The sequence below is a fragment of the Corythoichthys intestinalis genome, chromosome 3 (genome assembly GCF_030265065.1).
Source record: "Corythoichthys intestinalis isolate RoL2023-P3 chromosome 3, ASM3026506v1, whole genome shotgun sequence".
Taxonomy (NCBI): Eukaryota; Metazoa; Chordata; class Actinopteri; order Syngnathiformes; family Syngnathidae; genus Corythoichthys; species Corythoichthys intestinalis.
In genome coordinates, this window is record NC_080397.1 from 28,862,202 (window position 1) to 28,876,567 (window position 14,366).

Here is a 14,366-nt window from a genome sequence, read left to right on the forward strand (position 1 = left end):
TGTGCTTGGCTCAATCAGGTATTCGGATCCGGCCACTAACTTTGACTGGCGAGGTTGAAAAATAAAATTCATGAAGCACTGCAACTACACAGGACCATCCAATAATGATGAATTGAATAGTATATGATAATAAAAAATGAAATTGAATATTTTTTACTTGAACAGAATTGCCATTTAAATTAATTAATGACACATCTAATAACATGTTTGCATTTAAACCCATGGCACTTTTAGTCCCCCATACCACAGAACTATGAAATTATTAATTGTGTATTTATTTATTAACCTTGGCACTTTTAGGCAAGGCAAATTTATTTGAATAGCAGAATTTAACACAAGGTAAAGGTGCTTCACATCACATGAAAATCAGCAGACACAATTTTAGTCCCCAATACACTTTGTCCAACTTTCTCTAAAAAGGGAGATACACAACAAAAAGAATGATGTCTAGTTTTGGAATCAGGAACCAGTAAAAACCTTTTGTTCAACAATTATTCCTTCTATTTTAAAAGTGGGAATGGTAACAACAAATGCTTCCAATTTCTTAACGTTTTGAAACATTTTGGCAATTTTAATGACTTTTTATTGACTTATGCCGGCCGCGCATAATGATGTGGCGGACCTGGTCTGGCTCCGGTGCCCCAAGTTTGACACCTGTGCCGTAGTCAGTGAAATTTCTCCAGCAGTTTTGGTCTTCTTTCATTTTATTATGAAAAACAATGTTAACGAATAAAATGAAACCAAGAACACTCACTAGGACCATGCAGAAAACGCCCGTCAATTTTAGTTGAGCATCCATCTATACTGCAAAACTATATAATACTATATCTATGCTGCAAATGACATTTGGCTGAGCCTACCATATACCTTTTGAACGTTTTTGATCACATGGGTTGTATTTTCTGGGATTTACAACTGTCATGCTGTGACGAGATCTCTGTGCGTTCAAAGTACACAAGTATTTCACCTATAGAAGTCTTCCCCAGGCAAAAACCTTTTTTATCCGACATTTATATCTGCTGAATTCTGAAAACACTGTGGGGGAAAAACGCTCAGCTCATGTAAAAAAGAAAATCTCACAAGCTTGGAGTTGTTGCACAGGACACCGCTCACCGGTTTTGGTCACGTGACGTAGCGGATTGAGGGAATTTAATTACTATATATTTAGAGGGCTTGCAATAGTAATTTTTAATTAAATGCACGTCATAATTTCAACATCTGGCAAAAATGACGTGTGTGAATAGTACTCTCGCGAATTTTGGTGGTGACGTCACGCTATCCGCGGTGCTGAATGTATGACGTCACACATTTCACGTTTTGTTCTTTGCTAACGGGCGGACGGTCCTCCATCAGCGGTCGGGAGGCGGAAAAGACCGCAGGCGGCCGGCAGCAAGGGGAAGCCAAAAGACAGGGAACGAATATAGACAGCTAGGCAGTTCGGGGCATAGTGACACACCGGAAAGGCTTATCTGAAAGGCTGGAAAATGTCCGACTTTGACAGCAACCCGTTCGCCGACCCGGACTTCAACAATCCGTTTCAGGTAACTATAGCATCACTAGCAAGCTAGCTGCAAATCTACCCTCATAATTTTTGATGGCTCGATGTCACGATCGGCTACCTACTAACATGAATGAATTCTGGAAAGCCGATGGACGCCACGGCATACGACACGGCTAGTTAACGTCAGTCAACGTCTGTAAGATACCGTAGTTGACTCGCTAGCTGTGTTAGCATAACGCACACAGTGGGTTTGCAAACGTCCCTTAGTGTTTTTCCTCCGGGGGTTGCTTATTAATTTTCCAGGTTGGGTCGAAACCTCATAATGTGTCTACATGACCGGATAGCATAAGCAGCTACCTAACAACTAGCGAACGTACACTATTTAATGGACCGTCTCGGGGCCTTCAGTGGACGCTCGAAAACTGTCTAGTAGTTGGCAGTAGTGTTGGAAAGCCGCTAGACTTGCCAACGTCACTTCCGTAAACCAGGGCTCGGTCGTAGCTTGACGTAATGGATGTGAACTACCAAATTCAAAACTGTAGGTAAATTGTTTGCGTCCTGCAAGTAGTGCTCGTGCTAAATCTATGAGTTGCTTCACCGTGCCAATACCTGATGAGCAACAAGACGTAATATAAATGACTTTGTGTGTAATTCTTACTTGTTGACATCCTCCACTTGCCCACGATACCAAACAAAGGTGGCAAGTTGCCATTTTTGATTGGATGACAACTTGTTTGGCATGTGATTGGCTCTTGAGGGCAAGTGAATGGGCAGCCATTTTGGGACGGCCGTTTTGGGTCAGTGCTATTCGATAATAGTGACAGTCATTACAGTGGACAGCAATTAAAAAGTTGACGCTAAAGACTTTCAACAACAAGCAAGTGACTAGTTTAAAAGCATTTTTGGGAGACATAAAAGACCTTTAACAACTTTATAAGCATTATTAAGGAGTTAAATTAGAATAAGTAAATGACTATTTGCAAAAAAGTTTATAATAGTAATTGCTAATGTTTATGTATTTTTAAATCATCAATCATTAGTGTGTTGATTTATTAACATTACAATTATTAATACGTTTATAAATGAATATAATGTTAATAACAAATTATATTGAAATGAATAAAAACAAAATTCACATTCGTTATGGCCCCTAGTAACACTCGACCCCCCCCAACCCCAAACATAGGATTGGTAGTCCCCGGGTTACGAACGAGTTCCATTCCTACACTGGCGTCATAACTCGAATTTTCGCATAAATTGGAATTAACCCTTTAAGTACCCCTAGATACCCCCTGAATCTAAAAAAAAACTATGCAAAGACATGTATTATATGTCATTGTACTGTCAACGCCAAGATGTTGGAGCTAAACCCGGGAACACACTAGCCTGGTACTCCAGACTCACCGCTGTTCCAGCTATTGAGTCTGGCCACCATTAAGCAGATAAAATTTCCAGGGCGGAGCAAGCCACAGCAAACAGACAGCGGAGTGGACCAATCAGCGACAGGCGGGACGAGGGACTTGTGCGCGGAAGTAAACATAGGAGGAGCGCGGAGTTTATTCAACATGGCTAGCGCGAGACAGACTGTGGTCAATGACTTGTGTCTATGTGTTTTTGGTAATTTAAAACTGATTTTACAGTGGATTGGAACATATTCTCGGCTCTCCCGTTCGCCATCTGTGTTGTTGTGGAGACGACTTCCGACGCGGAAGAGTGAAGTTGCTCTTTAAGAACACGTCACGCGAATAAACTAACCTGATTTGTCGATTGATTTTGTACTTGCTCGAGAGGCCGTTAATGGGCTGGGTCCCAGACTATACTCTCAGTGTTTGAAAAACACAGGGAGAACAGTCTGGCCGTGCCAGGCAAGGAACACAAAGGGCACGTCAATGGTGCTTCAACGATGCCGCCGCGACAACGCAGTGAAACCCGGCTGTTAAAGTCAATCAGCCAATGCACACCAGTTGCAGTGCGGCCGCGTGTTAGACGCGTCCCAGAAGCGGCTCAATGCGTCATTCACGAAAAGAACGGAAGTTTTTATTATTTGACGCGAGACGCGGCCCTCCTGCGTCAATACTACTAGGTAGGATCAGGCATCGGTCCATCAGATCTCTTGAGTCTGTGGGTAGATCGGGTCACCGTTTACTTGTCGTTGTTGATTTACTGCTGTCTTCTCTGCTATAAAAATAACCAACACGGCAGGACAGTATCAACTCTGCTTTTAATCTTGGCGCATCAGTACCCCTGTGTTCAAGACAAAACCCTCCTACCACAACAAAACAAGTAGGAACTAATATCCACTTAAAAACTGAAATTATAGAACATAAAATATAGAATATAAATGAATACTGCATCACATTTGTAAAACTTAAATACATGATAAAATGAATAATAGCTCATATAAATAAAATACATTGAAATGAGCTAAAACAATAAATTGAAATGAGCTAAAACACCTGTATTTGAATAATAATAATACACAAATCCCACTTACACAATTAAATTTATTATTTTTCTGTGTGGCGCTTTAACTTGAAAAAATCCATCAATAAAGCTTTAGAAAAATGTTCATAATAAAGAAATCGATTAATTGAGGCATTTTGTTTGTAAAATACGTGTTAAAATCTTTGTTATTGGGATTGATTTTCTCTTGAGCACAGGAGTTTTTTTCTTCTTTCCTTCAGAAAGAAAGCTTACCAATACGCGGGGTCTGAAAGGCAAATGGTTGTTGTATTATTATCTTTAAATACACGCTACTCTCGAGCAAACTTGCAATCCTCGCGTGAACCGATCGAGCCACTCGATGGACGCGCTGCTCGTAAAACGCGTCCTATGGAAAATGACTCCTAGCGTCACTGGTGCGTTGTCGCGCCGGTGTCGTTGACGCGTTATAGATGTGCCCGGTGTGTTACCGGGGTGAGACTTCAGCAGAATTCAGCTGCTCATGACATAAACACTTGCAGAATATAACTAAAATAAAAATAAAATAAAATCTGTTTCATCTTCAAAAACAACAATTCAAATTTGCATTTATAACTAGTTGCTGATAAAGCAATAACAATCCAAACAAACGATTATCATCTATCACTTAGCGTCTGCACATCATCAAAAATAATCACATAAACTCGCCCCAAGTATTAGACCATAATTGAAAACACACAATAAGCAGTACAAAAGGTTAGATACATTGTTGCCTCTGTGGATGCTTCACAAGCACCAAATGCGCGCGCAGCCTTGCAGGCTTTCCCGCTCTAACTTGGCTAGCCGACTTCTTCGTGGGAAAAATGCGCTCTTCGTCGTGTGCGCAAATTGTTTGTGTGTGCATGCGCTCTTACTCACATACCACTACTAGTACCTGCACTGCGCTCCCTGCGCCAAGATAAAAACATGCAACACAAAACAAAAGTCAACATTGTTGAAAGAAAAAAAATTTCGAAAACGCGTAAATTGGGTACGTTGTAACCCGGGGACTACCTGTATTTAACTCATTGATGGGGATAGACGTTTTAATTTTTGGTCTCTTTGTCTGAAGTCAAATCAGACTAAACCTCTCCTGTTTTAGTCAGTCATTCAGTTAATTCATATATTCCAATATACTCAAATTACAGTTTATATTTTTAATAAATTGTAATGGCATAATAAAGTATAAAGTGCAATTGTAAACTACTGCAAACTACCACCATATCAAAAATTGATAATTGTCTAACAGTGTCAGTCAAAACTTGGAAAAACTGTTGAAGCTACATCTCATGCGTTGCAGCCTATTAGATGTGCACGCATATCTCACAGAATTAATTGTAATGTACAATTCCACATATGCCCCATGGGACAGGATCCCTCGGTGACACAGGTGACGCGCTCTACTCCTCCCGGTGGTCTAGAAGAATATAACCCCTTCACAGATGCCAGAACGGTCAGCTGAACTATGCCATTTTTTCTTGTTACCTCAATATTAATGTTTGTGTGTATGACCTCTTCTCTTTCATTTCTGGAAGACTAAACAGACAAAATGGGACTATAGCCTAAGTATGTAAGTATACTGAGTGCTTGCTTGTTCCTCCTGGTTTTTAGGCTGCCCCTGGAAATGCCCCCAAGTCTGCGCCAGCACCTTCACAGAACACGCAGCCTGCTATCATGAAGCCCACAGAAGAGCCCCCAGCTTATTCGCAACAACAAACGCAGGTGCAAAGTTGCTTTCTTTTGTTTTTGATTTTTATTTTTATTTTATTTTTTTATTTTTTTGTGCAGCTGCAGCAAAATATTGATGACCGCTTGTTGTCATAATTGTCTGTTCAGAACTAACTTAACACAAGCTTACTTAGTTTTTTTTTTTTAATGGCAGCTCCTTTTTTCGTCTTAGTGTTTTGGATAAAATACTTATCAGTCTAATGGACTCAACACGGGAGGTTCAATACTTTTTCTATAGCACGAGCATGAAGAGTTGAAACTGGCCAATCCTGTTGCTGCGTAGCAAGACACGACGTGATGCACCTACACGTGCACACGCAGACCAGCGACACGATATAAGAAAATAGGAAATGGTTCTATTTCAGTCGCTGTCGCTGGGCACTACAACCAATTTACATCGAATTTATTGATGGACAGATCACCTGCGAAGACACTGGCCAACCAGGAATCTGACATCCACACGCCGCATTTTGTCAACATGGAAGAATTTATCATTTTAGCAGTGTACGACCACAACATACTATGATACCTCTCGGCATGATTTCCATGACATAAATAAAAAAGCAGCAGTATGGGAAGTTATTAGATGATGCTAGACCATCCTAGTTTTTAAGATGGAGTGGATCCATATATATAAAACAATGTTAAAATCGGCATCTCCGTTAATTCCAAATAAACCTTCTGCCTCCGCATGGTTGCAATCGGAAAAGACCGTAAATTTTTTAATTCATTCCAAATTCATAGCCAAAGTCTAATGATGACGCACAGCCAGAGGACAGTGCCTGTCGCTGTCGCTTGCCGCTGCAGTCGCATCGCGCCCCGTGAGTTGGTTTTCAGCTCAACAGCAATAACTTTGACATTTCGCCATCGCCCATCGCCTCCTGTATGTCGAGCCCTTTTGTAATATTTTAGTCATTTCAAAATGTATTCGTTTTCGTAGACGAATATTCAAAATGTTTTCGTCCAGTTTTAGTCAACAAATACTAAAAATCTTTTTGTCTGTAAAAGTTTTAGTCAAAAATAAATAAATAAATAAAAAGAGGTTTCCAACAACTTTGAATGAACATTGACAGATGAGCACATATTGTAGCATCTACAAAGAGAACAGCAACTTCCTGAGGGTTTTCCATTAGTTTTATTTGCAACCAGAAGCATGGAGCACTACTACTGTAAGCCGTGGCCGACACCAACAAAATGAAAACAACACACCTTTTTAAGAGGACGCTCTATACGATGAAGTTAAAGCTAAGGCAAATGCTATGCTATCGGTACACGTTACATTTAGTGTGTGGTGATCATCCAGCACAGACGTTTATAGGCTAAAGCAACATTGCATATTCTCTCCTGTCAAGATAAGAAAACAATCTTACCTTGTGTTTCAAAACAAGCAAACCTGGGGCACAGCCTGACTTTAAGAGCATGATGGTTTATACGTTTATACGGTTTATACGAGTTAACCACCAGTCACCGGTGACAGTCAGATGAGGGAGCAGGACATGTTACATGAGCGACACCATCCAAACGCTGCTACGATGCAAGCGGACTAACTAAACGTACATTAAGCGGACTAACTAAACGTACATTAAGAAAATGTCATACATTGTGAACATATGACAGAAACTACAGTGATCCCGTCCTACTTTGCGCCCTCAGTCCATCGCGGATTTTTTTCAATTTAAAAAAAGAAATACAGTATTTTACTTAAAATGTTCAGATATATGCATGTATTGATGTACAAATCAGTTTTCTTATATATATATATATATATATATATATATATATATATATTTATGTATGTATATATATATGTGTGTATATATATACGTATATATGTATGTATGTATATATATATGTGTGTATATATATACGTATATATGTATGTATGTATATATATATGTGTGTATATATATACGTATATATGTATGTATATATATATATGTGTGTATATATATACGTATATATGTATGTATATATACGTATATATGTATGTATATATATACGTATATATGTATGTATGTATATATATATGTGTGTATATATATACGTATTAGGCCTGAACGATATATCGTTTAAACATCGCCATCGCGATGTGCGCATGTGCAATAGTCCCATCGCAAGGACGTGCGATAGTTTTTTAATTTCATTTTTTTTAATCCACAAACGTTTGTTTTGAGGAAGGAGAGGGGGAAAAAAGCGCACAGCTTCTCTTTCTCTCCAGCAAGTCATCGGCTCCTCCCCCTCCCCCTGCAACAGCGGAGTGGAGGGAGGAGGGGCCGAACAGCAGAGCGGAGGGAGGAGGGCCCGTTCTCAAAGTGAAAGCAAGCAATCAACACGTTGGAGGAGCAAGAAGACTGTATCCAAAAGGAGTTTTGGAAGTATTTTGGCAAGAACAAGACTATAAGGGACAAAAAACAGCCCTGTCGACAGTGCCTCGCCATGGTTGCCTCAACAAGAAGTAATCTGTCAAACATGTGGGACCATTTAAAACGCAGGTATCTATGCATTCCTGCTACGAGCTCCCCATCAGAGGCTTTTTAGCACAGGTGGGAACATTGTTAAATGCCAACGTTCTTGTCTCAAGCCTGCTATAGTGGATAAACTAATAGTCTTGGCCAAAAACCTATGAGACCCAGTTGAGAATTGCTGAGCAAGGAAGGTGGACGATATGCAGACAAATACATAACACAGCTGAAGGAATGTCTTTTCTTTTTAGTCATGTGACAGCTATCAGGAAGGCAGGAAATTTGGGAGTTAAAATGGTTCTGTTATTCATCACAGTTATTTGCAGTTATTCAGTTCAATTATTTACAAGTTCAATTGAGTTTGTTTCTTTTATATTTAAATTTATTGTAAACCGTATTTTTCAAATAACTATATATAGTACAGCTGCACATAAAGTTTTGATACTTAATATTTTTGTTGAAATATTTTTACAACTTTGTTGCCGTTTTGCAGTTTTATATTGTTATATTTTGTGTAAACAACTCAGGGGACTAATGCACTTGCACTTTTATTAGTCAGATTTAATATTTAAGTTCAAATATGTTGACAACTTTGTTGTTTAACTGAGGTTTTTATGTATTGTTATAGTTTGTGAACTCTTTTGTCATATTTAATATTTTTGTTCAAATATGTTGACAACTTTGTTGTTTTACTGAGGTTTTTATTTGTTATAGTTTGTGAACAACTCTTTTATTTGTCATATTTAATATTTTTGTTCAAATATGTTGACAACTTTGTTGTTATTTTACAGAAGTTTTTATTTATTGTTATATTTTGTCAAAAACTTAGGGGACTAATGCACCTGCTCTTTTATTTATCATTTAATGTATTTGCTGCTGTTGAAGTGTAAAATATTGTATTCAATAAATGATCTATTTTGTGCAGACATGACTTCCTGGATACCTTCATACAGAAATCTTCATCATTCACAAATTAAACGGTATTATATGAATACACTGTGGTCACGGTGTGTTATGTAAAGTATTTCCAAACAGCTATTCAAGTCATTTATTGAAAATTTCTTTAAAAAAGATCTTTTTTTTTTTTTTTAATATCGCAATATAATATCGCAATATATTGCAAACCTAAAAAAAATCGCAACAATAGTTTTTTCCAATATCGTTCAGGCCTAATACGTATACATGTATGTATATATACGTATATATGTATGTATATATATACGTATATATATGTATGTATATATATACGTATATATATATATGTATGTATATATATACGTATATATGTATGTATATACATATATATATGTATGTATGTATATACATATATATGTATGTATATATATACGTATATATGTATGTATATACATATATATGTATGTATGTATATACATATATATGTATGTATATATATACATATATGTATATATACGTGTATATATATATGTATGTATGTATATATATGTATGTATATATATACGTATATATATATATATATATATGGTGGAAAACACTTAAGTGACTTGAAGTTCCGACCTGAGGCCCCCAATTTGGCCAAATTTCAAAATTGTCAGCTATCATGTGTGATACATCATTGGAAAGCTTAAAAATTCAATTTTCTGGGGGAGGAAAATTTTAAACTGGAGGGCATTTTTTTTTTTTTTTTTTTTAAACAGCAAAACCCTAACTGGAGGTGAAAGCACGCGAGAGCAGAATTAAAGACGCCATGATTTTAACAAGATATTATCGCGTACTTTCCTCTTTTCGATCCAAAAACTCCATGTAGCATGCATTACCAATTGTCAAGACACAGCTGTGAAAAGCCACAGCCGGATTTTTGGCGGATTTGATGGGTGAAACATGGTAATATAACAAGGGTCGCGATGCAGAAATCAAAGACATCAAGGAGTGGTCGAGATGTTCATTTTTATGTATTTACTCTTTTAAAGGTTTTTTTATTTATTTTATTGTATTTTTTTTTTTTGATCGATTATTTATCATCTAACATATTGAAGAAAATGCAACAGGAACAAAAAAAAATACAATAAAGCGAGTTATGTGGTAGATATCCGTGACTCTTTTGCAGACGCCAATTTTTTCATTGTGACGTAACTTGTTTAAAAGTTTAAAATATCCGAGTGAATAATTTTTCAAAGTCGTTTTTTTTTTTTTTACAAAGCTAAATATTAGACATCAATTAATGATTCTAAGCTAAAAATGACAAACATTTTGAATAATACATGTAATTGATGGGTTGAAACTAATGCGGTTGCGCGATGTCTGTAAACGGGGGTTTCCAGGGTAAAACGGACAAATTAAAAATTGTTCAGGGGCTTAATGCGCCATGAATCTGTTATGGCAGCATATAGACATATTGTTATATCAAACACAACCGTTCTTTTGGCTTAAAAATAACAGCAGTTTATTTTAAAGAGGGGTGCAAGAGCAGAAACTTCTTTTTCAGTCTTGTCTGTGTTTTCCGCGTATATATATATACTAGGGCTGTCTAAATTAACGCGTTAACGAGCGGTAATTAATTTTTTTAATTAGTCCCGTTAAAATATTTGACGCAATTAACACACAAATGCCCCGCTCAAACATATTAAAAGGACAGCAAAGTGAAAGGTGTACTGGTTGTGTTTTTCGGAGTTTTGCCGCCCTCTGGTGGCACTTGGGTGCAACTGATTTTATAGGCTTCAGCATCCATGAGCATTGTGTAAGTAATTATTGACATCAACAATGGCGGGCTCCTAGTTTAGTTTTTGATTGAAAATTTTACAAATGTTATTTAAACGAAAACATGAAGAGGGGTTTTAATATAAAATTTCTATAACTTGTACTAGTTATTATCTTTTAATTATTTTCTATAAATTTTTATAAATATTTATATATTTTATTTATTATTTTCATTTATCTTTTAAGACCTACAAGTCTTTCTATCCATGGATCGCTTTAACAGAATGTTAATAATGGTAATGCCATCCTGTTGATTTATTGTTATAATAAAGAAATACAGTACTTATGTACCATATGTTGAATGTATATATCCATCTCGGTCTTATCTTTCCATTCCAACAATAATTTACAGAAAAATATGGCATATTTTATAGATGGTTTGAATTGCGATTAATTAATTTTTTGAGCTGTAATTAACTCGATTAAAAATTTTAATCGTTTGACACCCCTAATATATACATATATCATTTATATCATTACATATGCAGTGCTTAAAAAACTATTTATTGAAATATACATATACAACATATCAGAGGGGTTTTTTTGCACATTTTCGTCTCGTCAGACGAAAAAAGGCATTCATCTCGTTATGTTTTAGTCTCCCAAGACACGTTTTTAGATGATTATCATCTCGTCAGGTGGCACGGTGGCTGAGTGGTTAGCACATCTGCCTCACAGTTCTAAGATTAAGGACTTCCTGTGTGGAGTTTGTATGTTCTCCTCCCGTGGGCCTACGTGGGTTTTTCAGGGGACTCCGGTTTCCTCCCACATCCCAAAAACAGGCTGATTGATCACTCCAAATTGTCCCTAGGTGTGTGCATAAATAGTTGTTTGTCTCATTGTGCCCTGCGACTGGCTGGCAACCAATTCAGGGTGTATCTTGCCTACTGCCTTTAGTTAGCTGGACTCCAGCACCTCTGCAACCCTTGTGAGGATAAGCGGCATGGACAATGAATGAATGAATCAACTCGTCAAAATTATTTGTCGAAAAAATATTTTCATTATCGTCATCTTTAAAGAAAACAATGCTTAGTTTAATGACTGGTGTACATCCTCCTTTAACTCTTTGTGGACGTTCCAGGACCAGGCACGTGCTCAGGCCGAGTTGCTGAGAAGGCAAGAGGAATTGGAGAGGAAAGCGGCAGAGCTTGACCGCAGGGAGCGAGAGCTGCAGTCTCACGGAGTAGCAGGTCAGTAAATCCATGAATCCATCATTGGTTTCTCACTAGAACCTTTGACTTTGATGGGATTGTTTGCATTTTAGAAGAACAAGCACGAAAAGCGGACAGACACTCTAAAGCAGGGGTGCCCAAGTCCGGTCCTCGAGAGCCCCTATCCAGCTTGTTTTCCATGTCTCCCTCCTTGAACACACCTGAATCAAATGACCAGCTCATCAGCAAGCACTGCAGGAGCCTGATAATGATCCTGATTATTTGAGTCAGGTGTATTGGAGGAGAGAAAAATGGGAAACAAGCTGGATAGGGGCTCTCGAGGACTGGACTTGGGGACCCCTGCTCTAAAGCAAAGGTGGACAAACTATTCCACAAAAGGCCGCAGTGGATGTGGGGTTTTGTTCCAACCCATCATGAGGACAGCCTCTCACCAATCTGGTGTCTTACAAGTGCAATCAGTTGATTGCAGTCAGGTGCTTCTTTGCCTGGCTCTGCCAGACTATTCTCCCTGTATTTTTCAAACACTGAGAGAAAGGTCTGGGAACCAGCCCATTAACGGCCTCTCGAGCAGGTACAAAATCAATCGACAAATCAGATTCGTTTATTTGCGTGACGTGTTCTTAACGAGCAACGTCACTCTTGCGCGTCGACAGTCGTCTCCACACAACACAGATGGTGAACGGGAGAGCTGAGAATATGTTCCAATACACGGTAAAATCAGTTTTAAATTACCAAAAACACATCGACACGAGCCATTGACAACAGTCTGTCTCGCGCTAGCCATGTTGAATAAACTCCGCTCCCTTCGTATGTTTACTTCCGTGCGCAAGTCCCTCGTCCTGCCCTCGTCATTTTACTAACCTCACGTCTGCCCGTCGCTGATTGGTCCACTCCGCTGTCTGTTTGCTGTGGCTTGCTCCGCCCTGGAAATTGTATCCGCGTGAATGGTGGCCAGACTCAATAGCTGGAACAGCGGTGAGTCTTGTGTACCAGGCAAGGTGCTTCTTGTTTCCATTGAAAAATCATTGGTTAAACTGTCTGCGCTGAATCAGTTGGAACAAAGACCACAACCCACTAGGACCCTCGAAGGCCGGTTTGCTCACCCTTGCTCTAAAGCAGTGGTCTCCAAACTATTCCACATGGGGCCGCATTGGGTGCAGGATTTAACTCCAACAAAACAAGACCACACCTTTTCACCAATCTGGTGTTTAATAAGTGTAATCAGTTGTTTGCAGGTGTTGCTTTTTTTTTAGTAGAAACCACATTGGTTAAAAGGTCTGTGCTTGATCGGTATGAACAAAAACCAGGACCCACAGCGGCCCTCGAGGACCGGTTTGGAGACCCCTGCTCTAAAGCCTATAACACCTTTACAAGAAAATAGTCATTTGAGTTTAAATGTATTTAGTTTTCAGAGGGACAATGCATGGAAACATGAGAGCCTCTAAACAACTGCCAAATTATCTGAAAGAGAATATTATTCAACATAATAGTTTAGCGGAACGATACAAAAAGCTGCTAAAGAAATTTCAGCTGTCAGTTTCCACTGTGAAGACCTCATTTTCAATGCCCAAAATGTGCGTGTGGATGATACTGTAAAAAAAAGTTCTTCTTTTTGCCAAATGCCCTGCTACGTGTAGACGTGGCCTAAATTTTGCACCAGCCTATTTTTGTTTAAATGATTACAACTAGTGATGCACGATAATGCAGTTTTCAGCCGATAACCGATAATTTCCTCCTCGTTCCAACAGATGACCGATAATGTCAAGCCGATAATTTTATTAAAAGATTTATGTAAAATTTTAAAGTATACACAAGAGAAAATATTACTGTAGAAAAATATTATTGCCCTTTTTTTCCAACATCAAATGTGAACAAATGGTAAATTCCAACATCTAAATAAAGACAGATTGTCTGACATTGTGTAATGGTAAACTTTTGGCAAGAATTACTTACACAGTAAATACATAAGTTGCACAAAAATGGCTTTAAAAGTAAGCCATTCCTAACGTATAACATTACTACACAGCAAAAACACAACTCCTTAAAACTAGTTAAATTCCCTTGTTTTCAGTGTAAATCTATTGGACATAAGTGAAATTAACTGCCAGCACTTCAAGTATATTTCACTCAGATTTCTTGAAGAAAAATAGCCAGCTGAAAATAAGCTTAACAGCCTTATTTTAAGCAATAAATTATTATACACAATCCTAAAAAAAAACTTGTCAGAAATGTTCTTTATCCAAGAATATGTATGGTTCAAAACATTATTTGAAAGCAATTTTTTCTTGATTTAGGTGAAAAATGACT

The 14,366-nt window shown here is 38.0% G+C and overlaps 1 protein-coding gene and 1 long non-coding RNA gene across 2 annotated transcripts in view; one reads left to right on the plus strand and one right to left on the minus strand.

Annotated features, from left to right (window-relative positions):
• Positions 1-2,465, minus strand: part of LOC130912898 (uncharacterized) — a 30,848-nt gene extending 28,383 nt beyond the window's left edge. Inside the window, exon 1 of the long non-coding RNA XR_009062668.1 lies at positions 1-2,465. This is a non-coding gene — a long non-coding RNA (uncharacterized LOC130912898).
• Positions 1,298-14,366, plus strand: part of scamp1 (secretory carrier membrane protein 1) — a 23,595-nt gene continuing 10,526 nt past the window's right edge. Inside the window, exons 1-4 of the mRNA XM_057831019.1 lie at positions 1,298-1,541; positions 5,334-5,414; positions 5,573-5,683; positions 11,969-12,077. Of these exons, the coding sequence (XP_057687002.1) occupies positions 1,485-1,541; positions 5,334-5,414; positions 5,573-5,683; positions 11,969-12,077 (358 nt within the window). The 5' untranslated portion in view covers positions 1,298-1,484. The remainder of the gene's footprint in view (positions 1,542-5,333; positions 5,415-5,572; positions 5,684-11,968; positions 12,078-14,366) is intronic.